Source organism: Sprattus sprattus (assembly GCF_963457725.1).
Source record: "Sprattus sprattus genome assembly, chromosome: 9".
NCBI classification, from domain to species: domain Eukaryota; kingdom Metazoa; phylum Chordata; class Actinopteri; order Clupeiformes; family Clupeidae; genus Sprattus; species Sprattus sprattus.
Genome location: NC_137928.1, coordinates 3,030,191 through 3,055,915, shown reverse-complemented (window position 1 = coordinate 3,055,915; position 25,725 = coordinate 3,030,191). Strand labels below are relative to the sequence as shown.

The following is a 25,725-nucleotide window of genomic DNA, read 5'->3' as shown; positions in this document are numbered from 1 at the left end:
CCCTCATGGCTCCTGGCACATGTCTGGGAACAAAGGGGTTAGGGCAACAGAGCACATGTCACAAAGCCAACACAAAAGGCATAGAAATTAAACATTCAAAATGATGGATTGAACACTCACGTTAACTCGAAGATGCACACTTCAGGGTAGTGGATATAACTAAAGGAGACAGGAACCTGCTGGAGTACTGGTGGGGAGTGCAAGGGGTCAACTGCCAGGTGAACAAACAATTTATAGACTCCACTCCCTAAGTCAGCAGGTGTAAGTTGGATTCGGCTCAGCAGATTCATCATAGTCAAAGAAATTCAGTTCGGCAGATTCACCATAGTCCAAGTAATTAATTGAAAAAAACAAGTTTCCAGGGAGTCTTTTCAGTGTGTGTATGTTATGGTGTATGATACCTCAATATTCAGTTCAGCTGAACCTGTTGTATTTAATCTAACTAGCCAAAAAAGAAAAAGTTTGTGACTATGGCTAATTGTACACTCTCGCGTGCAGTAGACATTTTTGTCTGGTAAGCGCAGTTTGAAAGGTACGTGTCAGAGTGATGAAGGCCAAAGGTAACGGTCACAGTGACGCACTCTAGAGCTCGGTTAATTTAGAGGGGCAAATTTGATTGGTAATTTGTTTTCCCTCAAAAATGTATGTCTGGCCAAATCAGGCAGTACCCGTTTACGTGGCTTAAACGGGTGCATACCACCACCATACCAGCACCTACTGCACGCGATAGTGTACAATTAGCCATAGTCAAAAACTTTTTTTTTTTTTTTTTTTTAATTTTTAGTCACGAACTGAATGAGGCTACCGGGGGCCAGTCCAAAGCAGCTTGGGGGCCGGATTCGGCCCGCGGGCCGCCTGTTGAATAGCCCTGCTCTATGTGCTTCATCTTACTGGACTGTCTCACTGCTCTATGTGCTTCATCTTACTGGACTGTCTCACTGCTCTATGTGCTTCATCTTACTGGACTGTCTCACTGCTCTATGTGCTTCATCTTACTGGACTGTCTCACTGCTCTATATGCTTCATCTTACTGGACTGTCTCACTGCTCTATGTTCTTCATCTTACTGGACTGTCTCACTGCTCTATGTGCTTCATCTTACTGGACTGTCTCACTGCTCTATGTGCTTCATCTTACTGGACTGTCTCACTGCTCTATGTGCTTCATCTTACTGGACTGTCTCACTGCTCTATGTGCTTCATCTTACTGGACTGTCTCACTGCTCTATGTGCTTCATCTTACTGGACTGTCTCACTGCTCTATGTGCTTCATCTTACTGGACTGTCTCACTGCTCTATGTGCTTCATCTTACTGGACTGTCTCACTGCTCTATGTGCTTCATCTTACTGGACTGTCTCACTGCTCTATGTGCTTCATCTTACTGGACTGTCTCACTGCTCTATGTGCTTCATCTTACTGGACTGTCTCACTGCTCTATGTGCTTCATCTTACTGGACTGTCTCAGTGCTCTATGTGCTTCATCTTACTGGACTGTCTCACTGCTCTATGTGCTTCATCTTACTGGACTGTCTCACTGCTCTATGTGCTTCATCTTACTGGACTGTCTCACTGCTCTATGTGCTTCATCTTACTGGACTGTCTCACTGCTCTATATGCTTCATCTTACTGGACTGTTTCACTGCTCTATGTGCTTCATCTTACTGGACTGTCTCACTGCTCTATGTGCTTCATCTTACTGGACTGTCTCACTGCTCTATGTGCTTCATCTTACTGGACTGTCTCACTGCTCTATGTGCTTCATCTTACTGGACTGTCTCACTGCTCTATGTGCTTCATCTTACTGGACTGTCTCACTGCTCTATGTGCTTCATCTTACTGGACTGTCTCACTGCTCTATGTGCTTCATCTTACTGGACTGTCTCACTGCTCTATGTGCTTCATCTTACTGGACTGTCTCACTGCTCTATGTGCTTCATCTTACTGGACTGTCTCACTGCTCTATGTGCTTCTTCTTATTGGACTGTCTCACTGCTCTATGTGTGTTTGTGTGTGTGTGTGTGTCCCTGTGTGTGTGTATCTACCAATGAGCTTCTGGACTCATGAGTAAAACGTGTGAGTGTGAGTGTGAGTGTGAGTGTGTGTGTGTATCTCAGTGTGTGTTTGGGGATAGAGGATTGATGAGTAATATTCAGATGTGTCATGATGTTTCTCCCAGGCTGGATTTCTGTGACCTGACAGAGAAGAGCTGTTCCTATCTTGCCTCTGCCCTGACCTCACACTCCTCAAGTCTCACACAGCTGATCCTGCAGGGCAATAAGCTGCTGGGAGACTCAGGAGTGGAACTTTTATGTTCTGCTCTTTCTCATCAAAACTGCAAACTGGAGGAACTATGGTGAGCATCATTCCATGTGGTATGTGTGTGTGTTTTTGTGTGTGTGTGAGTGAAATACTAATATTATAAAGGTATTTTTAATTTAATGAATTGTATGTATGTTGGTGTTTTTTCCTTTGGTGGTTATATGAGACAGAGCTTCAGAATCATCTAGGCCCCTATATATATCTCTCTTCAGTGTGTGTGTGTGTGTGTGTGTGTGAATGTTTGTGTCCCTGTCTTTGTATGTTCATCAGTGTGTATGTGTATCCCTGAGGGTGTGTGTGTTGGTGTGTATGAGTTTGTTCCCCCTGAGTTTGTGTGTGTGTGTTGCTGTCCCTGTGTGTGTGTGTGTGTGTGTTTGTGTGTGTGTTGGTGTCCTTGAGTGTATGTTTGTGCATATTGGTCGCCCTTTGGGTGTGTGTTTATTTGTGTGCATGTGATAGAGGATTGATGATAAGTATTCAGATGTATCATGATGTTTCTCCCAGTCTGAGTAGCTGTAACCTGACAGAGAAGAGCTGTTCCTATCTGGCCTCTGCCTTGACCTCACAGTCCTCAAGTCTCTCACAGCTGAGCCTGTATGATAATAAGCTGCTGGGAGACTCAGGAGTGAAACTTATATGTTCTGCTCTTCGTCATCAAAACTGCAAACTGCAGGAACTACGGTAAGCATAATTTCATGTAGTATGTGTGTTTGTGTGTGTGTGAGTGTGTGTGTGTGTGTGTGTGTGCGTGAGTGTGTGCGTAAGTGAAATACAAATATTATGAAGGTATTTTTAGTTTTATTAATTGTATGTATGTTAGTGTTTTTTCCTTTGGTGGTTATATGAGACAGAGGCTCAGAAGCATCTAGGCCGTCTCTCTTTCTCGCTCTGTGTGTATGTGTGTGTTTGTGTGTGTGTGTGTTAATGTGTGTGTGTGTGCCTGTGTGTGTATGTGTGTATATGTGTGTGTGTGTGTGTATGTATGTGTGTGTATGTGTTTTGTGTGAATGTTTGTGTCCCTGTCTGTGTATGATCATCAGAGTGTATGTGTATCCCTGAGTGTGTGTGTGTTTGTGTCTGTGAGTTTGTGTCCCTTAGTGTATGTGTGTGTGTGTTGGTGTCCCTGTGTGTTTGTGTGTTTGTATATATCCCTGAGTGTGTGTTTGTGTGTTGGTTGTCCTTTGTGTGTTTGTTTATCCGTGTTTGTGTGTGTATACCTGATTGTGCGTGTGTAAGTGTTCCTGTGTGTGTGCGTGTGTGTTTGTATCCCTGAGTGTGTGTTTATATCAGTGTGTGTTTGTTTCCCTGATTGTGTGTATGTCTGTTTGTATGTGTGTGTGTGTGTGTGTGGGGGGGGGGGGGGGGGGTAGAGGATTGATGATTAATATTCAGATGTATCATGATGTTTCTCCCAGTCTGCAGCTCTGTAACCTGACAGAGAAGAGCTGTTCCTATCTGGTCTCTGCCCTGACCTCACACTCCTCAAGTCTCACACATCTGGACCTGCAGGGCAATAACCTGAGTGCATCAGATATTGAGCAGCTCTCTACTCTAGTGAAGGACCCCCACTATAAACTGGAGAAACTAATGTGAGTAAATATCTAACCATCTCACACAAGTCTTTTTAACATGAGACCCAAAATGGTTGTCTGGCTTTTATTTTCTGTTCTCCAGATTCTCTCTCTTCTGTCCGTTTCCTCTGTGGTCCTCTGCTTTTGCTCATCCGTCTTTCATCCTTCTCTCTCCCTTGTTCTTCCCCCTTTCTTTTTCTGTCTTACACCTTACAGCTCAGGGCTGTCTTACATCTCATCTCATCCTTTCGTTTTTTGTCATCTTTTACTCATCATGTTTGTTTGTTTGTGACCTTTGGCCCACATCTCTCTCTGTCACTGTCATTCCTTTCCATCTCTTTTTCTTTTACTCAATATTTCTTTCTGTTATTCTTTTGCTCGTTCTGTCTGTTTATCTGATCATTAGATTTTTGTAAAATGACTCCAGTCATTAACTCATATCACAGTAACTCCAGTAAGAGTCATAATACTATCTCATCTTAGTGTGTCTCAGGCTCCCATGCCCAAGGTCACAGGTTCAAGCCCAGTAAGGGACTGTTTAACAGTAAGGTTTAACTGTTGAAAAGGTTACAAACACCATGAAGGGAATGTGCTACCATCTCTATTGGTCGAGCCAGACTCCGCTCTCTTCATCTGATTGGACCAGTGGTTTTGAACTTTTTAGCTTACTGTTTCTGCTGCAGTGTGTTTAATGTGTGAATGTGTTTATCATGGCTGCTGTTACTGATGTCAGAATACAGCAGCCCTCTGTCTCTCATGCAGTCTGGGTCACTGGGACAGTCGTTATGGAGACTGATTGATGATCATGTATTTTCCTTTATCCTTCAGCTGGAAAAGGAAGTATTGATCCATGAGCTTTGTGGTCCAGAAGCTCATGAAGACAGCACACACACAGAGTGGAGAGTGGAGGCGTGTCCTGATCAGCCAGAGATGATTGACAGCATGCAGCATGGTCTCAGCAGACAGAGCAGGACCAGTCTCTCTCAATCATGTGCACACGTGGAGATATGGACTGGGGGGGGGACTGTAGGATAATCCATATTTGTTTTTTAAATAGGTTAACTGGGATTTGCTATTGTTTTGTGATAAATGTAGCCATGCGAGATTGTATGAATATCTGTCAACCTGTGTGCCGGCAGTGTGTACTTAATATACCCTGTCTCTTTAAGTGTCTTTGTTTAATCAATGATGTCATCAACACCATATCTATAGTTCGTATTAGTTGATGGAAAGCCGAGAAAAGGCCTCATGTACTTCCATCCATGATATTGTTACCAGTGGTGGACAGTAACGAAGTACATGTAATTCGTTCCTGTACTTAAGTAACATTTCCATGTATCTGTACTTTACTCAAGTACATTTATTTGGTAAGACTTTATACTTTTACTTCACTACATTTAAAGCGAAAATTATTACTTTTCACTTCTTTACATTTACAGAAACACTCGTTCCTTACTCGTTCCTTTTTTATTTTTAACAAAATACCAAAAGGTTAAAGTGTATCGCGTCTATAACCAATCAGCGGCAGCGCCCAGCGCGCGATTATCTGCTGACGTTAACAACAGGTGTCGTCCTGATTGAAGAATTGCAAAGTCACGCTGGAGCTGAAAGCACAAGGTGGTGTACGTGCTTGTGGTCATTGAGAGTTCTTACTCCTAGAGATTATTAATATTATTTGTCAGGTAAATGGCTGAGGAGCTGACTGCAGCATCATCGGATGAAACAGAAATTGGTGCCCAACACGCCTGGCCTTATTTAGCCGAATTGTTTGAATTCATCGAAAAGAAAAAAGAGTCCTATTACTTCAAGTGTCGCCTCTGCATTAAGAACACTATGCTGTCGGCATTCTGGAACTCGCCATCAAATTTAAAAAAGCACATCGAGGTAAATTCGCCATTACATGACTACTACTAACAGAGTGGTTATAAATATGCCTATTATAATACATTGAAATACATTACATTAACAGGTGCTTTTATCCAAAGCAATATGCTAGCACCCAAATTATCTGGGGAGATGCTAAGTGCCAGTTTAATACAGCCTCCCTCACCAAACGTTAACGCCGGGGACACAGTCGAATTCATGGCCAAGCGAAGTGAACTTCGCAATTCATTCCTATGAGGGAGAAGGCAAGCACATATGAGCGAAGCGACATTATTCGGCCAAGTTTAATATTAGTTTAAAAAAAGTTTAATATTATGAGTTCAGTTTGTTGGTTGGGCTGCTAGTTCTCGAGTTCTCGAGCTAACTTGGCTCTAGAGTTTAAACAGTTGTGAATGTGATTGGTATTTGTTATTTGTAAAAACTTCCATTTTACTTTTGAATCTCTGATTTTAAGGTCATGAATGAATGCTATTGACTATTCTGTTTATGACAAGTGAAATTAATGGAAAATAAAATAATGAAACTTGAAGGAATGCTTTTTGTGTTGTTGCTTCAAAACCAATTGGTCTTACTTAAAGATAATATAGTTTTGAGTATTTTGGGTTTGATTAGGCAAATGTAAAGCATTGTTCACCTGTTCAAGTAGGGGTTTTGATGTGACAGTTAAAAAAAAAAAATACTTTTACTTTTAATACTTAAGTATTTTTGAAGGCAGATACTTTTGTACTTCTACTCAAGTAAAAAAAATTAGGTGAATACTTTTACTTGAGTAATATTCAATGCAATGTAACTGTACTTTTACTCAAGTACACAATTGGTTTACTTCGTCCACCACTGATTGTTACTCATCAGTTACATACCATTGGATGCAATGTCGGTACGTTAGTTTGTGAACAATAGTCTATCAACAGATTTGTTGGCCTTATTAGTTGGTTTAATGCTAGACTTAACTTTTAATGTGCAAGTTAATATAACATGTGTTGTTATTAGCATTAACTAACCCTTACTGCATTAAGTTGGATGTGATAATCCATTGTCATCAGTTTAGTTAAAATACACATCTGAGTTGATCACTGATAAGGTGCACGCTAGGAATGGCATAGCGTTGACACACCTTATACTCTAATATCATTCCATATAAAATTGTATTGATATTTAAGTTCATAAACATAGTATGTTGTATTTCTTGTAGTTTTACCCTACTTTCAGTCAACATTAAAGCCCCACAAAGGAGGAATTGGCATGGAGCTCCTCTTACGGTAGTTAGCGTCCCCCTCTGAAGTAAAAGGGAACGTGAGACAGCTTTCTGGGCTTTTACATAACTCCTCTCCTGTCTAGGAGTTCAGATAGACTGTGTGGACCCTTAGCACATGACTAAGACAGGTACCCCCTAGCACATGATTAAAAGTTGTCCCGATAGCAATCATCACAGCAGGTACGACCTGTGTAGCATTAGCAATAATCACAGCAGGTACGACCTGTGTAGCATTAGCAATCATCACAGCAGGTACGACCTGTGTAGCATTAGCAATAATCACAGCAGGTACGACCTGTGTAGCATTAGCAATCATCACAGCAGGAACGACCTGTGTAGCATTAGCAATAATCACAGCAGGTACGACCTGTGTAGCATTAGCAATAATCACAGCAGGTACGACCTGTGTAGCATTAGCAATCATCACAGCAGGTACGACCTGTGTAGCATTAGCAATAATCACAGCAGGTACGACCTGTGTAGCATTAGCAATAATCACAGCAGGTACGACCTGTGTAGCTTTAGCAATAATCACAGCAGGTACGACCTGCGTAGCATTTGTGAATGTCTTCGACTAGACCAGTGGCCCCAGATGTAGTTCTGTCCTCTGAGGACTTCCAGGGTATGTCCATGTTATCTAGACGAGACCGTAGGTGCTTAGTGTCAAAGAGAAATCAGAGTCTAACGACACAGGGCTGTTCAAGCTTGTCTTGGAGAGGACTGAGGACATGCAGGTCTTCTCCATTGTGCTTCCTCTGATCAAGGACAGGAAAGTCCCCATCTAATAGCCACTAGCTCAGACACTGGTCTGGGCTCATCCAGCTGTGGTTTTAGTTCTAGAGTCCAGACGGTCCGGTTCCTGCTCTCGTTCCTCTGCCACAGTGGGAGTGGTGCTAGGGAACCACTGGAACCATGTTTGATAGTGAACCACAGGAACCGTGTTTGATAGTGAACCACAAAATGATGCCATCCAGAACTATTAATCCACATTTACCAAGACTAAAGTGTTGTTGTATAACAAACAAAGTGTTGTTGTGCTTGATGAGTGCTAGATCAGGGCTTGGTATGGCCTGGATCCCTGTTATGGTCGGCTGGGGTGTGTGTGTGTGTGTGTGTGTGTGTGAGAGAGAGAGAACGTTTGTGTGTGTGTGCATATGTGTGTGGAGGGTTAAGTACGCAGACCTTGTCCACAGAAGTATACCAAACACTTAAGTTAACTCAGAGTAGTAAACCTCCTATTAGAAGAGCCTATGCCTTTATAATGCTCCTAGCATAACAAAGAGAGCCATAGAGCTCTTCTTTTAGGAGGTTTACCACATACTCTGAGTTAACTACCCCAAGGTTTGTCACTAAACCACGTATTTGGAATACTCCCCTGGTCTCTGACGTCCTCATAACCTAATTAAACATTCCATTTTATATTAAATTATTTTAATATGTTCCTATGTTTGTGTTGTGTCGTTTTTGGCTTTGTTGAGATGGAGACAGTGTTAGAACTTGAATAAAAGGCAGTGCATTTGTTTTATTGTTATATATCTTTTTAAGGTCCAGGGGGCTGTAGCCAACCTCCCTGGATGTGGGAACATTATGACAAATCAAATATATTTTGACCTCAAAACAAAGCAACACAATAACAAACAAACGAAAAAAGGGATAAGTCCTACTTGGAAAAAGCAACTGCAAGTATAAACAATCTCCAAAATTCTGAGGACTTCCGTATCATGAATTCCGCGGACTTCCGTATCATGATAGGGCGGGGTGCGTGTTCTTTGAGAGGGCGGAGACTAACAGCCTTTAAACTAAAAGCTTCTGAGGACCATACTTTCACACTGGTGGGCTTCACGGTTTTCTCACAATACTCCCAGAGGCGGAGATCGCATTTCATTGTAGGGGGGGGGGGACAATACATGGTAACATTTCAGAGAGTAATTCCGAGGGGGGGGCATGAAAAAATTGCTTTCACGAGAGCTAGCATAAACTGCTAAATACCAAATTATCTTATCACATGAATAAACAAGAAATTCAAAGTGATTTTTAAATTATCAAAACGGCATTAAATGCACTAACACGAAATATCTACTCACAGACAATTAATGTCCAAAGTTCAAGGGAACTTGATGCTCAAAATAAGTCCTAAAACAGGTCAAGGATGCTTCGACCGGGAATCGTACTAGCAATCATCTGAATGATAGCCGACCTCTCTACCTACTGTACCACTATCTTCTCTTGTCATTGATACCAGCATTGTTCATCGACGGCAGGAAAACGACATTAATTTACCTTCAGTTAATTTAAATCTGGAGAGGCACTGAGATGTCGACCTACGTTTATTAAAGTAGCACAACGGATCAATAGTTATTCGCTGGCGATATGCTAGCAGCTAAAACTAACGAAATCTCTTGAAAATGTGCTGACTTTGAAATTATGACAAACTAGTTACTCAACAACTGTCCTTACACAGTCAAACATCAAGCAAGTGCAACACAAGACAAAGCAAGACGGCAAAATAAGCAACTTACTAGTTCGGCAGACAGTAGAAAGTCGGGCGGCCACAGAACTACAGAACGAAGTCATATGCCTATGTACCCTGGTATGGCAATGGCACGGATGCGATTCTCCATATTAAAAGTCATTGTAGCGCCGCAATTTTTTTCAAGCTGTTATTTTAAGGTTGAACTGCTTATCCTAACCTTAATCCTGAAGTATAATTGTTGCATTGTGTTACTTTAACTAGCAATAACCTGCCCCTGTCAGGACAATGTCTTAACTGTCTAGCTAGCTAACGTAACGCTGTTAATTACCGACCGGCATTTGACCAAACCTCGTCAGGGCCCAATCAGTGCATTTTTGTGAACAGAGGCAATACATATAATATTACAATACTACAATGGTATCTACATACATCCCTCAATGTTGCATTTGGATTTGTTAGTCGAGGGGTCAAATGAATAATGCTGCCGCATAGGATTCTCGCAATGTCTTCCCATCTGAACAAAAACGTTAAAATGCCAAATTTGAGAACTACAATATAAGCCTACATTTTAAATAAAGACTTAACAAACTAGGGTAGGTTATGGTGGGCAATAGCCAGGTAGTCTACTGCCAATGCTAACTGTCCAACTTAGCTATAATTTCATTAACTTGACCCTGCAGATTTTTATAACAATGCATTGGAAATTCGTAGCCTATCTTAAAAGATAGAATTCCTATTTAAAAACAAACACGTGTGAGATACTTGGTACAATATTTACCTCTTCTTTAGTTTGAGAGACTGGTGGCTACAGCTTGAGCATAGATTTGATCTGATAACTTAAGGCTACTAGCTGGCGGCGCGCGGCAATGTTCTCTATTTAAGTGAACGGTCGGAAGTGAACATCACCAATCATATTGCATTTAGGAATCTTGTGAAAGAACGAAAAAATAACGTTATTAACCGGTTACCATTATTTTAGGTAAACGATTCTGATCCGGAACATAATTTTCTTTTTAAGTTTCTGGTTTCGTTTCTGTTCCTAGCAAAACATCAAACGTTTGTGGTTTTCGTTTTCGTTCCGTGAACCAGTTCAAAGCCTTGGTTTTTATCCAAAGCATCGGCTTTTGACAGGAATCGGTCCTAACTTTACCAGCACATAAGGTGACTTCGCTAACCACTGTGGCAGAGCCCCTCTATATGTCAATCAATTATAAGAAGCAAGAATAGAAAAAGAAAGCCTTTATTGTCATTGTATTCTCATACAACGAAATGTTAATTAATCGAGGTGAATTAAACCGCTTGTGGGTAGGTTATTTTAGTAGGTCTTGCAAACCACAACAAATTGAACAAATGCACTGTCCCGAGACAATCTTTCCTACACCGTAGGTTTCACTACAGAGCTAATGAAGCTTCGAGTGGTGAACCTTTTTTCAACACGTCTGGTTGGAAAGCTTCGAAGGTTCATGAGGCTTAATTTCACCTTCACTATAATAAGTACAAGTTATGCCACTCGCCAGCGAGCAAACACCTACCCGGCTAAACAAGAAATCACATCAACAGGAGAAGGGGGATGATTACGGACACCGTCATGAACGTGTGGGAATATTTTATTATGAGTAAGAAGAAATGTAAGATAATTAATGTAATTAGTTTGAGGGTTTTAATCACATACACAACGATTTAAAATTAGTGAAAAGGGGTGGTTCATTAGACTATGTTTAGAAGCTTTCTGATAGAGTCAGATCAGAGGTGAGCATTTGATTGGGTTAAAGAGTCAGCCAGTCAGGGCTGTAGTAGGAGTGTCAGAGTAGGTTTTAAATATCTGGCACGGACTCATTTCTTCAGAAATCTACCGGTGTGACTTTCTCTAATTGTGGCTCAAGATGTGCAATTAAACCGTACTGGGATCGGCATTTGAAATTCGACTTCTGTTCAATGAGACTGCATGTGTGTATAGTTCAGACACAACATATTTATTGTAGCCCCGACGTGATAGTACGGAGAACGCTACATAGTCCATTCTTGAATTCGCTTGCATTCTGCAGGAGGCCTCGTTTGAATTTAAGGTAAGCATATTTTGCTGAGTAGTGAATGCAGTAGGGGGTGATTCGGAGTGGGGTGAGGGTGTTCTCGTAAAGTCTTCATTAAAAAGAACCGCACAGGAGTTGGATTGTAGATGGGAAGTTTTTAAGTGCGGTTTAGTCTTTTATTTATTTTTTTTTGGTTGCATAATACAAAAGAACGGTTTAAAGGGAAATTGGCACCCTGACAACTGCATAATAGTTCCATTCAATTATTTGGTTATTGAAACTGTTGATGCCATTATCAAGTCCAAGTTAGCCATGTGGTTTGGAGAGAACCCAATGAGATGACAGAGCCAAACAAAAACATAGCCAGGAGATGGTAAAATATCATAACTGCACATTTTAAATGTTGATTCCCTCATATGCGATCCCTGTGCTTGACATGCAGTTTAGGATGAAGCCCTTCTAGTTCAGTATGCAAAATATGGTCTGAAGGTTAGACGTTAGCAGACCTTCTCTTATGTGGAGACTGTTTAGCAGTGAAGAGTTGCATGTATTGTCTGCTGCAGTGTCATTATTCTGATGAAGTTCAACAGCTAAAGTCGTCTCATTCAAGTACCAAGGACGATGAGACGACTTGTGAATGTGGAATCTAATAGGTAAGATAGAGGCAGCCTCCTATAGAAAAAACAACAGTCCAGTTATAAAGTCATAGAAAAATCAGCCCCCTGACTAAAGTATATGAATGAACTTATGAAAAAAGACAAACATTCAGATTCAGATATATTATTTATTAGGCATTTTGCACTGTTGGAATAATCACATAAACCAGGATCTTTAATCCAGATAAATGTGACATGGATTCAGAGGTTTTACTCTGCAGCCTCCTTGCCCTTTAAAAGAGAACAAAGGAAATGAATTAACTAGATGACAAATACAAATCAATGACACTTACATTTTTAAAGTTTATTGGTGAAATTATTGTAATGTTTGTTCAGAAAACATAATCCTACCTTTCCAGCATCGCGGCTCTTGGACTTGAGCTTGTTGACCTGGGACTCGGCAATGTCAGCACGCTCCTCAGCCTCCTCCAGCTCATTCTGAACCTTCCTGCACTTGGACAGGTGAGTATTGGCCTGTTCCTCCTGTTGTATATGAAATTGAGTGCAATTAATACAGAAAAACAAAACAAGAGTCAATGTTACGTAGCAAAAGTAGCAGATATATTCCTGTATAGCAAAGGCAGAAAAATACTCACAGCTTCCTCAGCCTGCCTCTTATAGGCCTTGACCTTCAGCTGCAGCTTGTCAACCAGATCCTGCAGTCTGGTGACATTCTTCTTGTCCTCTTCAGTCTAAAGAGAAAACAGTTTGTCAAGAAATGTCCTCCCCGCTTAGATTTTGCATGCAGTTCTAGAGAAAGAGGAGAGCTTTCTTACCTGGTAGGTGAGCTCCTTCACCCTCCTCTCGTATTTGCGGACTCCCTTGACAGCATCAACACCACGTCTCTGTTCAGCCTCAACCTCACCTTCCAGTTCACGAACCTTAACATGAAAAATATTTCTATTTCAGACATGACCCCTGTTTTGTTATGACATATTTATTCAGAGTCATATTTTGTTTCCTACCCTGGACTCCAGTTTCTGGAGCTGTTTCTTGCCACCCTTCATGGCCAGATTCTCAGCCTCATCCAGGCGGTGCTGCAGGTCCTTGACAGTGACTTCCAGGTTCTTCTTCATCCTCTCCAGATGAGAACTGGTGTCCTGCTCCTTCTTCAGCTCCTCTGCCATCATGGCAGCCTACATGATGGAATAGTGTTTTTTTAAATGATAGAAGTAAACATACTTTTAAATATAATGCTCCGTTTCAGAAAAAGAGAACTTACATCAGTGATGGCTTTCTTGGCCTTGTCCTCAGCATTTCTTGCCTCCTGGACGATGTCATCAACTTCACCTTGGACCTGAAGGTAGTCAGCCTCAAGCTTCTTCTTGGTGTTCAGCAGACTTGTGTTCTAGTGTGGAGAAATAAACAACCTCAGTTATATTTTTAATGCTGGAACTGTCTGTTTAATGTATCGGTTTAAACAACCTTTTTTATTCTCTACCTGGGAGTGCAGGAGGCCAACACGCTCACTGGCATCTACCAGTTCCTGCTCAGCCACTTTGCGGCCTCTCTCTGTCTGCTCCAGGGCAGCTCTCAGCTCCTCGATCTCAGCCACCATCAGGCCGTTCCTGCGCTCCACCATGGCAGCCTGCTCCTTCATTTCGTCCTGTCCTCTGACAGCATCATCAAGGTGCAGTTGAGCATCCTGGTTGACAGAGAAATGTGTGGTGTTTGCTATAATTCATTTGTGTGAGCACTGTAATATCAAAACACTGAATCTTTATACTACTGACCTTGAGCTGACCCTGGACTGTCCTCAGTTGTTTCTGGGACTCAGAAGCCTGGCGGTTGGCGTGGCTTAGCTGAATCTCCATCTCATTAAGGTCTCCCTCCATCTTCTTCTTGATTCTCATGGCATCATTCCTGCTCCTTACCTCAGAGTCCAGGCTGCTCTGCATGGTGTCAATCACCCTCTGGCTATTCCTCTTAATCTGCTCCATCTCCTCATCCTTCTCTGCAAGCTTCCGGTCAACCTCACCCTTGACCTGGTTCAGCTCAAGCTGGACACGGAGAATCTTGGACTCCTCATGCTCAAGAGTTCCCTATTTTTAAATTGAGTGTAAAACATAGAATTTTAAGACATGATCAATTGATTGATTTATTTAGAAGTTCTATTGAATCTCTCCACTCCATCCTGTTGGATTTTGTATTTGTACCTCAGCCTCTTCCAGGGCAGTCTGGATCTCAGCCTTCTCAGTCTCAACAGTCTTCTTGGTCTTCTCCAGCTCATGAATGCTCTTTCCAGTCTCACCAAGCTGCTCGGTCAGGTCAGAGATCTCCTCTGCAACAAGACATTTAAAACCCTTAACACAAAGTCAGCATCTGCCAATCTTCTACTGATTAGTATTCCAGGATAAAACATTTCGTTTTTAGCTTCTCTTAACAAGCTTTGATTTGGAAGTATTTTAAGGCCATCTTGACTTACGTTGGAGATTCTTGTTCTCCCTCTTAAGCGTCTCCAGATGATCAAGAGCCTCCTCATAGGAGTTCTTCATCTTGAACATCTCAGTGCTGAGAGAGCGAGCCTCTTTCTGGGCACCCTCCAGCTCTGCCTGACCCTCCTCATATTTCTGCTTCCATTCTGCCAAAACCTTTGAAAAACAGTTTATGTCTTTGGTTAATTTCACGTATGACACACTGCTACCAAAAATCCATACGTCCATATTATGTTATATGAGTCCTAGTTTGTCCTACAACATCAAACAAATTCCAGATAGAGGTATAACCTTGTCAAAGTTTCTCTGCTTCTTGTCAAGGTTGGCAGCCAGACCATTGGCTCTCTCCACATCCACCATGAGGTCCTCAACCTCACCCTGGAGTCTCTGCTTGGTTTTATCCAGAGAAGCACACTTGGAGTTGGTAGCCTCAATTTGTTCCTCAGCCTCCTGTAGACGCTGGGCAAGCTTTTTCCTGACAATGCAATCGATTTAAGTTAGAGGACGTCAACAGGTTATCGTAGACATAACAACCCATATCCACATTCTATGTGTTTCTTTGACTGTTTGGTACATACTTGGACTCCTCAAGCTCTTCAGTGCGCTGGACTGCATCAGTTTCATACTTGGTCCTCCACTGAGCAACCTCGCTATTGGCCTTGGACATGCCACGCTGTAGCTCAGCCTTTGCCTCCTGCTCCTCCTCAAACTGCTCCCTCAGAAGGTCGCAGTCGTGGCGTGCAGACTGAACACCGTGGGCCAGGGCGTTCTTGGCCTGTTTGTGAACAATGAATGGTGTTCCTTTAGGGCTTCACAGAATGTGGGTTATGTACTCCAATTTTTTCATGTCATTCATGGGTATCAGTACCTTGACTTCCTCCTCATTTAGCCTCTTCAGCTCCTCAATTTGCTGAGTGAAAGCCTGTTTGCTTCTACTCAGCTGAGACACAAGAGCATCTTTCTCCTCAACCTGGCGGCCGAGTTCACCATTTTCAGTCTGAAGTCTTGCTCTCTGAGAACCGAGGTCGTTGACCTGGCGCGCAGCCTCATCACTCTTAGCCTTGATTTCACTGAATTGGTCCTCAAGGGTACGGCACATCTTCTCAAGATTTCCCTGTTTGTGAAAGTAAAATGAATAAGCAACACAAAAGCCAGAAATATTTATGGCAATTATTACAATTTTACTTGACAACATTTAATGCAAAACGTACAAGAATATGTAAGTTTTCTATCATTGTTTGCAGTATGATTTTGTTTGTAGTTAGAGTAAGCTAGAGTATTTAGGTTAACATGTCACAAACCTTAGCTTTAGCGACTGCCTCCATGTTGCTGGAAAGATCATCAATCTCCATCTTGTATTCACTCTTCTCCTTCTCAAGCTTCTGCTTGACACGTTGGAGGTTGTCGATCTGCTCTCCCAGCTCGGCCACGCTATCAGCCTGCTTCTTACGGAGGGCTGCAGCAGTGGCTTCATGCTGCAGAGTGGACTCTTCAAGGTCACGACGCAGCTTCTGGAACTCAGCCTCACGCTTCTTGTTCATCTCAATTTGAGCAGCAGTGGCACCACCAGCCTCCTCAAGCCTCTCACTGATCTCCTCAAGTTCCCTGGAGAGATCAGCTCTCTGCTTCTCAACCTTAGCACGAGCTGCACGCTCAGCCTCAATCTCTTCTTCCAATTCTTCAATGCGGGCCTATTGGTTGTTAAAAAGAAATAAGTGATACAAAGAACAGGCAGATGATAAACACTTAACACTATTCGGTCCTGAAGATGTGAAACAAACCTGAAGCTCCTTGATCTTTTTCTGGAGTTGAGCACCCAATGATTGTTCATCCTCAATCTTGCTAAGGAGCTGGCTTGTTTCAAAGTCCTTCCTGTATAATTGTGAATTAAAATTGTTGTTAACGGCTTCTTATACTAAAAAAGGGCTAAAAAAGGAGTACATGTTTGCATGAATCATTAGTTACTAATATAATTATACATTACTTCTTCATCTTCTCATCAGACTGCTGCTTGTCATTCTCCAGATCCATGACACTCTCCTGGGACAGTTTCAGGTCACCCTCAAGCTTTCTCTTGGCTCTCTCAAGGTCCATGCGGAGCTTCTTTTCTTGCTCCAGGGAACCCTCAAGCTGCAGAAACAAAGTATAAAGTAATTAAGTAGCACAATGATATATGTGCATTTCTTAACACAGACAGTCCCTTAACTCACATCATCCACTTGCTGTTCAAGCTTAGTCTTGGCCTTGGTCAGAGTGTTGACTTTGTCTTCCTCTGCCTGGAGATCATCAAGAGTCTGCTGATGGGCCTCTTGGAGGGCTTTCTTCTCTTTTGTCAGCTTAGCAATGGCCTCATCCTGAGACGCCATCTCCTCTGTCAGGTTCTTGACCTACACATAGAAAGTTTTCAGTAAACAGTACAAGTATCCAGTAAACCTCACGAAGACCTCTTGAAAATAAAACATTATTCATTTTTTTTTTTAAAGAATATAAACCTTGTTCTCAGTGGCATGTTTCTCCTTCTCCACTTTGGCCAAGGTCAGCTCCAGATCATCAATGTCCTTCTTGAGCTCAGAGCACTCATCCTCCAGTTTCCTCTTCTTGGCAGTCAGCTCAGCATTGATTTCCTCTTCATCCTCCAGTCTTTCGGTTGTCTCCTTAACTTTGGCCTCAAGCTGGATCTTATTCTTGATCAGGCCCTCACACCTCTCCTCAGCATCGTTGATAGTCTCTTCGCTCTACAGTAAATACAAGATGAAAAGATGAAATCTGATTTGTATTGAAAACTTAATTCTTAGACAGGTTAGTGATTTGAATATTGCAATGATGTGAAGAACTGTTACCCGTTGTACAGGTATACACTTACAGATGACATTTGCAGATGCAGGTCATTCCTCTCTTGCACAATAGCCACCATCTTCTCCTCAAGCTCCTTCTTCCTGGCATCAACCTTTGCAAATGTCTCTTGGAGTTTTGCATGTGCCTCCTTCAGGGCAACCAGCTCCTTTTCAGTTTCAGCACTCTGAAGCAGAGGCTTGATCTTGTAGTACACCTTCATCCATGGCCAGTGCTTAACATTAATGAATGAGCGGATATTCATCTGGATAGTGAAGATTGCATCTCTGCAAAAGAGGTTGGTTTGTTGATTAAACCATGTTGAAGCTAACTGAATAGATCAGAGGGATTCTGTTAAACACTGACAGTGAATAGTCCAGTCTTTTATATACATCTGTGTTAATGGAAATGATCTCTTTCTTGTTTGTTGTTGTTGTTGTTGTACTTTCATTTATAAGAGATTGGCGATTTATTCAACACAACCTATTGTGTTACAATTAATAAACCTGCAATGCCTGCAATGTTAAATGGCAGATCATTTTGTTGAGCATGATTCCACCAAATACATCACACATTACCTCCTTTCCATCATTGCGACAAACTCCCTCCTCATCAAGTATGCACGGCACAGAGCCTGAGTCATTGTGACCAGGGTAACCAGTTTCTCATCTCGCATCTCCTCAAGGGTACCAAGCAGACCAGCTTTGAAGAACACCTAAAAGAGAAGAACACAAATTATGAGGTGTGTGATTGAAAGCAGAAATGTTATTCAATATTTATCCATAATAAGTCATATAAGATAGAAACATTCTCCACCTTAGTGTGTCCAAACTTGTACTCATCGTGATCAACATCGATGGATCCCAAGAGCTTCTCAGCAGCCTTTTTGTTATCAATGAACTGACCCTCAGGAATAACACTGGCATTCAGTACTTTGTATCTGTTGTCAATAATTAGAAAAAACATTATTTAACCCATATAATACATAAATTAAGTGTGTTTTATAAGTTATTGTTGTATATTGTTGTATGTTTACCTCTGCTTGAAGTCAGCATACATGATTCTGCTTGGGAAACCCTTTCTACAGATTCTGATACCCTCCAGTACACCATTACACCTGAGCTGGTGGATGACCAGGAAGTTCTGCATGTATCCTGTGAAAATACAGGGATGTAACATTTTCAAGCAAATACAAGGTGTTGAATAATGTCTTAATTTACTAAAAGCCCTTTACCTGGTTTCTTAATTTCATTTGGAATCAGACAACGCACAAAGTGAGGATGGGTGGCCCTCAGGTTGGTCATCAGTTTACCCAAGTTTTCCTGTTGAGGCAAGAATGTATACAATTTTAATCATACAGTTAATTGTGCTGGGACAATTATTGATTGATTGATTATTTTCTTCTTGATATTAAACCACAAACCCTGAACTGTGAGGACACAGTCTGCATGGAGCCACCCTTCTTCTTACCACCCTTCTTACCACCACCAGTCTCTGTTGACATACAAATAATGAATCGAATAATGAAGTTATATACATAGAATCTAATATATAATTACTATTTGTGTATTAGCCTTTTGACTTGAACAGGTTATTACCCTCAACAGGAGGTGGGTACAGGACAGGCAAAAGTTTGACTGCTGACTTCTGGTACAGCTGCACAACAGTGTCGTTCAGTGGATCCTTGTTCTTGTCCAACCATCCAGTAACATTGTATTCCACGATGCCGGCATAGTGGGCCATGGAAAAGTGAGCCTCCTGCTTGCCTTTGCCAGGCTTGGGCTTCGCAAAGGCTGCGGTCTTTCCAAGATGCTGGGCATACAGCTTGTCCTTGAAAGTGGTGTCAGAGGCCTTGGGGACAATGCACTCCTCTTCAAGGATGGCAAAGATACCCATGGGCTGTTGAAGAATAAGATGAAGAAGCTTAGTTATAAAACTGGACATCATGAAACTATACAAATCTAACACTGTGCTAGTTGGATTGATTGAAACTGACCCTTTCAATCAGCTCAATGCAGGCAGCCAAGTCCATGCCAAAGTCAATGAACGCCCAAACAATGCCCTCTTTCTTGTACTCCTCTTGCTCCAGGACAAACATGGTGTGGTTGAAGAACTGTTGCAGTTTCTCATTGGTGAAGTTGATACACAGCTGCTCCATGCTGTTGTACTGTGTTGGATACATATTCAAACATTATTTGAGAGTGGCACTCTTAAGTCACTAGAAACAAATAATGTTAGTGAAGAATCTTAGAATTTTGTCCTCACATCGAAAATCTCAAACCCAGCAATGTCCAGCACACCAATGTAGAAGTTACTTGGCTTCTTGGTGTCCAGCATCTCATTGATACGAATGACCATCCACAAGAACATCCTCTCATAGATAGACTTGGACAAGGCTGACACTGAGTTGTTGACCTAAAACAATATGTAAGAATTACTACTTACTTACCATGATGAGAAAAGGCAGGGTTTACACTGTCATGGAAATCCTGGAAAAGTCATGGAGTTTTAAAAATCCCATTTTCCAGGGCTAGGAAAGTCAGTTAAGTCACTGAAAGTTCTGGAAAAGTCAAGAAATAATCATTTTGTTGAATGTAGGTCTAATGAAATTAATTATGTTATTGTACTCTTCAATGGATAATGGTTGTTGTTATTTACTTTTCTTTCAGAGTTAAGGCCCAGCTGTGCTGTAAAGTATATAATTCAGTTTTTTTATTAGCTTGTGAAGATTCATGGAGATTTCATTAAAGGTCCTTGAAAAGTTTTGAAATGTTGTCAATGATAAAGGGTGTGAACCCTGACAAAGGAAATACCAGCAGTAAAATGATTGTCAAACAATGTAAAAATCCTTGTGGTCTTAAGTCAACCTTGTATGTGAGTTACCTGTGGCACAGTCTGACCCTTGGTGACATACTCAGTTCCGACTTTCACCCTTGGGTAGCACAGAGCCTTCAGCATATCAGCAGAGTTCAGCCCCAGGAGGTAAGCGCATTTGTCAGCATCTTAAAACAGCAAAGCGTTTATGTGAGTTATTTAGTAATAGTAGTTATCAATATTTTACCCAGGAAAGTAATTCTTAACCTAAATTGAGAGGCCACTAAAACATATCCAATGCATGACATTGTAGATATATTTACAAGCTTCAGTTGTAGGTAATAAATATAACATATTAATAACTATAATCAGAAGTACAACTTGAAGTTAATATACATGCTAATCTATCTTTTAATGAAATTACTTCAATGAATAAGACTACCTACCTAGTTATCACTAGAACTGACCCAAGTTCAGTAGAGTTTTTAAACCTACCCTCAGTGCCATCAGGCTCAGCCTGCTCCTCACGCTGCTTCTGCTTGAATTTCATATTGCCATGATGGAGCACAGCACCAGTCAGTTTGTAAATGGTGACTTTCTCCTCCGCAGTGAAACCCAGGATGTCAATGGCATCCTGCATCCATGCATGAATGAAGTTTAAGCGCATCATTATTTTGAATCGTTAGTGTTTTTAAGAATGTCATTCTCATTGTATTCTTTGTCCAGAAGAAAAACTCATAGATATCTCACATCTGTGGCGTCCAACTCTTCTTTGTCATCAATGCTGGCCACAGTGATATGACCCTGACTGCACATGGGAAAGTCATAGGGGTTGCTTGTGAGTAGGGCCATTTCTGAAGAGGGAGAAAGCAATAATTTGTTGTTGCAAATTAATAGTTACATGTAATGATTTTGGATTGTTGGTTGAAAATAATAACCCCACCAATAATCTCGGGCTTGTGGTTGGTCATCATCTGGAAGAAGATGTGGTAGCCTCTCTCATCAGGAAGCTGGAATGACACTCTAGACTTTTCCAGCAGGTCTATTTAGGTGGGGAGGAATATATTTTAACTTGAAAAAATTAAGGCACCAATAATGTAAAATGTTGATATAAAAAGGTTAATTATACTTACAAGTCTCAATATCAGCTTTAGCCAGTTTGCCAGTTGTGGCAAAGTGAATTCTGATGAATTTTCCCTGTTTTAGACCAAATGATATCCTTTTTTAGGATTTTATCTTATAAATAACCACAAAACTGAGGCCAGAGTTTAAATAAGAAATGAACTTACAAAACGGGAAGAGTTGTCATTCCTCACAGTCTTGGCATTACCATAAGCCTCCAAAAGTGGGTTAGCAGCAATAATCTGGTCTTCAAGAGAGCCCTGCAAGTGGAAGAAACATTCAAGGAATATGTTGGTATGAAGAGAATGTTTGTGTTGCGTTATGCTAATTAGCACATACAGTAAATGTGTAAGGGGTCTGACCTGCATCTTTCCAGGCTCTACCACCTTTTTCCCACCACTGACTGCAATTGTTGCAAAGTATTGGATGACACGTTTGGTGTTCACAGTCTTGCCAGCACCAGATTCTCCGCTTGATTAAACATAAGAAATTGAAATTTTTCAGATTAGAATTGTGTGTGCCACAAGATAACATAGAAGATAATGCAAAGTTTTATGTCATGCATTGACACTTACGTAATCAGAACAGACTGGTTCTCCTTGTCTGTGGGACAAATGCAATTTTTGATAAATCAGTTTTTTTAATTAGTACATGAACAAATATGTAATTAAATCTTATTATTTAGTGGCTTTTAAATTGAATGCTTACCTTGAAGCATGAACTGATAAGCATTGTCAGAGACAGAGAAAATGTGGGGTGGGGCCTCCATACGCTTCTTGCCTCTGTAGGCCTCCACCACTGCTTGGTCATACACAGGGAGCCACTTGTAGGGGTTCACAGTGGCACAGAAAAGTCCAGAGTAGGTCTAGAATGAGGAAATAAAGGGAATTGGTTTCACACTTCGATTTTTTTTTAAACATATTTTTTTTATCTGTGAGAAAGCATAACGCTTACGTAGATCATCCATGCTGCGTAGCGCTCTTTGAGGTTAAACAGGACAGAGGCTTCATTGAGGTGGGTCATCATGGCCATGTCCTCAATCTTGTCATACTTGGGAGGATTCAAGGGGAAGATCTCATCCTCCTTAACGGTTACTTCCTAAAACAAATGGACAATATAAAGAGATAAAGGCAACAAACTTTCTGTTTAATGGAATCATTTTCTTAACTAAGAGCCTTGCTAACATACCTTTTTTTCTATAAGCGTTTCAACAGTGACCTTGCCATCAGCTCTACTCTTGATTGTAGCCTTCAGGTACAACTCCTCCTTGTCAACTACAAAACAAGCTGACTTTGCATCAAAGGGCATGGCTTGGGCCTCAAGCCTCTCCCTCTCAGGCTTACGGAGGTAAATGGCAGCCGGGCCATAGGTGGCCATGTCACTGTCCCCCATGGTTGAGGTTTACTGTTGGAAGAAGAGGCATGAAATGTAATTTTGTAATAAGAAATCTTATTACCACGGACTGTAAGAAACATAATTACTCCTTGCAACATAGCATATCTGAAAGATGTTAACAAACAAACAACTGGATGTTTGTTTTAGTATTTTGTAGTGACTGTGTATGAGACAGTCAAGAGCAACAGTACATATTTGCAATTTATCTAATGTGGGAAACAGGTATTCATATTAAACCATGGGTATCTTGCTATTCAAAATGCAAGGGTATTTATTATTTAGCGGATTTAAAATGTTGTCTTTGTCTTTTGTCAAGATGTATGGAGTGCAGTCTTTTTAAATCCAAAAAAGGAAGAAAGACATCGGCAGATCTGAAAGTAGGTGACAAAAATGTTTAAGCTGAGTGCATTGTCTCTTCTCTTTATATTTGAAGTGATGTCTTCATAGAACCTCACTGAAGCCTGGTCAAAGGACGTATCACTTTTGAATGAAAGTAGCTACAAAGCCAGAATAGGTCATAACTGTTCAGCCAAATACTTTGTGTACAGCCCAGAGATTTGGATTTAAGGACCAAAGGACCAAAAATGGACCAAAATGATGCATATCTATGCAACCCCATTTGATTGAAAAAGACTGTTTTGACTAAACTGGAAAGGGTATTTACTATAGTTACTGTTTATGTTTTCTTTGGTAGCGTTTGGCCTACTTATTATTATTTGAAAAGATAATTTAAGTTACTGAATAGATAGTCGGTTACGAAAGCAGAAAAACCTACCTGTTCTTCCTAGTACCAGATGAAATGTCCAGAAACGTCAAATAGTCTAAAATGATGGGAGTAAGAGGTCAGACAATATATTATACATAAATGCAAATATTAAAAACATACAGATTTCATGGCCAAGCTGAGAGAATATCAGAGTTCATAATGCAGCCACCCATGCTGTACAGCTCCTCCCTGACCAATCAAGCAGGTGACAACTTACTGTGCACTGGAACCCCCTAGTCTCTGTGAACTCCTCGGTTCCTCCATGTCCTTATATTGTGAATATCTGCAAACTAAGCAGGATCCAAATAAGGAATACTGGAATGGTTTGATATATTTAAACACCACGTCAAGCATGTGATCACACACACACATTGATTTATACATGTTATTAAATGAGCAGCACCCATACTTTAATTAGTTTAGCTGTTGATTAGGATTTGTGTCATTTTGTTTTTACACATTGATACACTAACAAGTTTACTTATACATGTTATTAAATGAGCAGCAACCATACATTAATTATGTGATTTATATCTAACTTGTGATACTTTTGAGTTTACCTAATCTGGTCCATTTATGTAGGTAGGCCTGCATATTCTTTAATTAGAAAAAATAACACCCTTACAACTGTTAATGTTCTGTATTATTTTTATACCCCACACACATATATGGCATGGCAAGGCCTTTTTGGCAGGGGAAGAGCTATTCAATTTCAGGGAAATCTTCCAAAGTATTCCAAAGAGGCACTGTGGCGCAAGCAGTAGCCCCGACCATATACAGGCTTGAACTCCCACGTGACAGGCCCGACTTGCTGGCATTTCTTGATCCCACTCATCACCTCTTCATCTCATTTCCTGTCCAAACCTTCACTGTTCTGATTAAAGGCACATTTTTAGCTTGTCCAAGATTTAAAAAACCCAAGCGATAGGCTCCTACACTTAAATATTTAAAAAGAAGAAATCAAATACTGAAAACTAAACAAAATCCCCACGTTTAATTCACTGTCACTGCCTCGTGACACTATTTATACGTCTGACCTTCACCAGGGAAAGCCTTTCGGGGAGTTGACATTTTTATTGCTTGAATTTTTATGAGTCAGATATCTGGCGAGCGCTTGCTATTAAAATTAAGTTCTTCAAGTTTCACTGAGTCTTTTCACCTCAGACCAGCCAGAGAGCAACTAGAACCTCTTCAATGTCTTCGAAAAGGGTGCAGCCAATCGCTATTCACACCATTTAGGCCTATGTTAGGGAACACCTTTTGTGACCTCCTGACCCAAAGACGTTTTGTGCACATCATGTTTATGTTTACAGTATTTAGCAGACACTTTTGGCTATCAAGAACTGATTTGCAGTAGGCCTAGGCCTATTTGTGCACAACAAGCAAGTCAGGACCCAAAAGATAGCATGTACTCAAAGCGAGTCGCTGCCCTAGGCCGCATTTGAAAACTGGATTTTGTATGTGATCAGTGACTGAGGGACGTGCCAGGGTGGGAGTGATTCACCCGGTGACTCCGCTAATTGATCGCCGCGTGAAGCTCACTTCCGCTTTTTTTTGTTGTTAACACGATCATCAAAGCATGAAAACAGAGGCAGACAATATAATGGAGGGTTTACAAGCCATCTCACTCTCATAATAAGAGGTTATTGTAATTACTGCAGTTAAAAAGATATTTTGATATGCAGAAACTTGACATCTCAATGTGCAGACCAGACGTTAAGGAAGCAGAAGGCTTAATAAGGAAAAGAGTGTCCAAACATCTTGAGGTTCTATGCGTACCTGCAAGTACACACACATGAACACAAACATGCACACACCCACACACACACACACAAACACACACACACACACACACACACACACACACACACACACAATCACACACACACACACACACACACACACACACACACACACACACAAAGGGTACCAGACTATGATATGAAACTAGATCATATGATGTTAAAGAGGGGGGCCCTGTGAGGCCCGGGGTGACATCATAGAACTAGGAGTTAAAAGGCAGAGCATTTTACAGTTTAGGCAGAAGGCCTTCTCCGACCACTGATGTCCATGTATCATCCGTGACTGCATTGCATTGTTGGTTGTATATTGTATCATCATTTACCAAGTAAACTTATCTTGCTACAAAAGAAGCTTTGTCTGGTGACTCCTCC

At 41.1% G+C, this 25,725-nt stretch overlaps 1 protein-coding gene across 2 annotated transcripts; it reads right to left on the bottom strand.

Moving 5' to 3' along the window:
• Positions 1-12,301: 12,301 nt before the first annotated feature.
• LOC308370536 (myosin heavy chain, fast skeletal muscle-like) lies at positions 12,302-23,832 on the bottom strand. Of its 2 annotated transcripts, XM_080845198.1 has the most exons (40): positions 23,769-23,832; positions 23,561-23,606; positions 22,579-22,794; positions 22,345-22,488; positions 22,099-22,255; positions 21,966-21,993; positions 21,753-21,861; positions 21,558-21,650; positions 21,402-21,465; positions 21,212-21,310; positions 21,019-21,122; positions 20,764-20,902; positions 20,338-20,456; positions 19,720-19,869; positions 19,451-19,621; positions 19,053-19,353; positions 18,878-18,948; positions 18,689-18,776; positions 18,491-18,608; positions 18,271-18,394; positions 18,033-18,169; positions 17,486-17,741; positions 17,115-17,357; positions 16,833-17,009; positions 16,607-16,752; positions 16,404-16,494; positions 15,924-16,313; positions 15,491-15,736; positions 15,201-15,397; positions 14,914-15,097; positions 14,613-14,778; positions 14,344-14,468; positions 13,921-14,229; positions 13,629-13,832; positions 13,410-13,535; positions 13,153-13,323; positions 12,964-13,068; positions 12,784-12,879; positions 12,539-12,670; positions 12,302-12,418 (listed from the first exon to the last, which is right to left on the bottom strand). In XM_080845198.1, the coding sequence occupies exons 3-40, from the start codon at positions 22,780-22,782 to the stop codon at positions 12,398-12,400; spliced, it is 5,805 nt and encodes a 1,934-aa protein (XP_080701324.1). In that variant the 5' UTR covers positions 22,783-22,794; positions 23,561-23,606; positions 23,769-23,832; the 3' UTR covers positions 12,302-12,397. The 2 variants fall into 2 exon arrangements, with proteins under 2 accessions (XP_080701324.1, XP_080701323.1); XM_080845197.1 differs by having other exon boundaries at positions 21,558-21,861.
• Between the last annotated feature and the right edge of the window lie 1,893 nt (positions 23,833-25,725).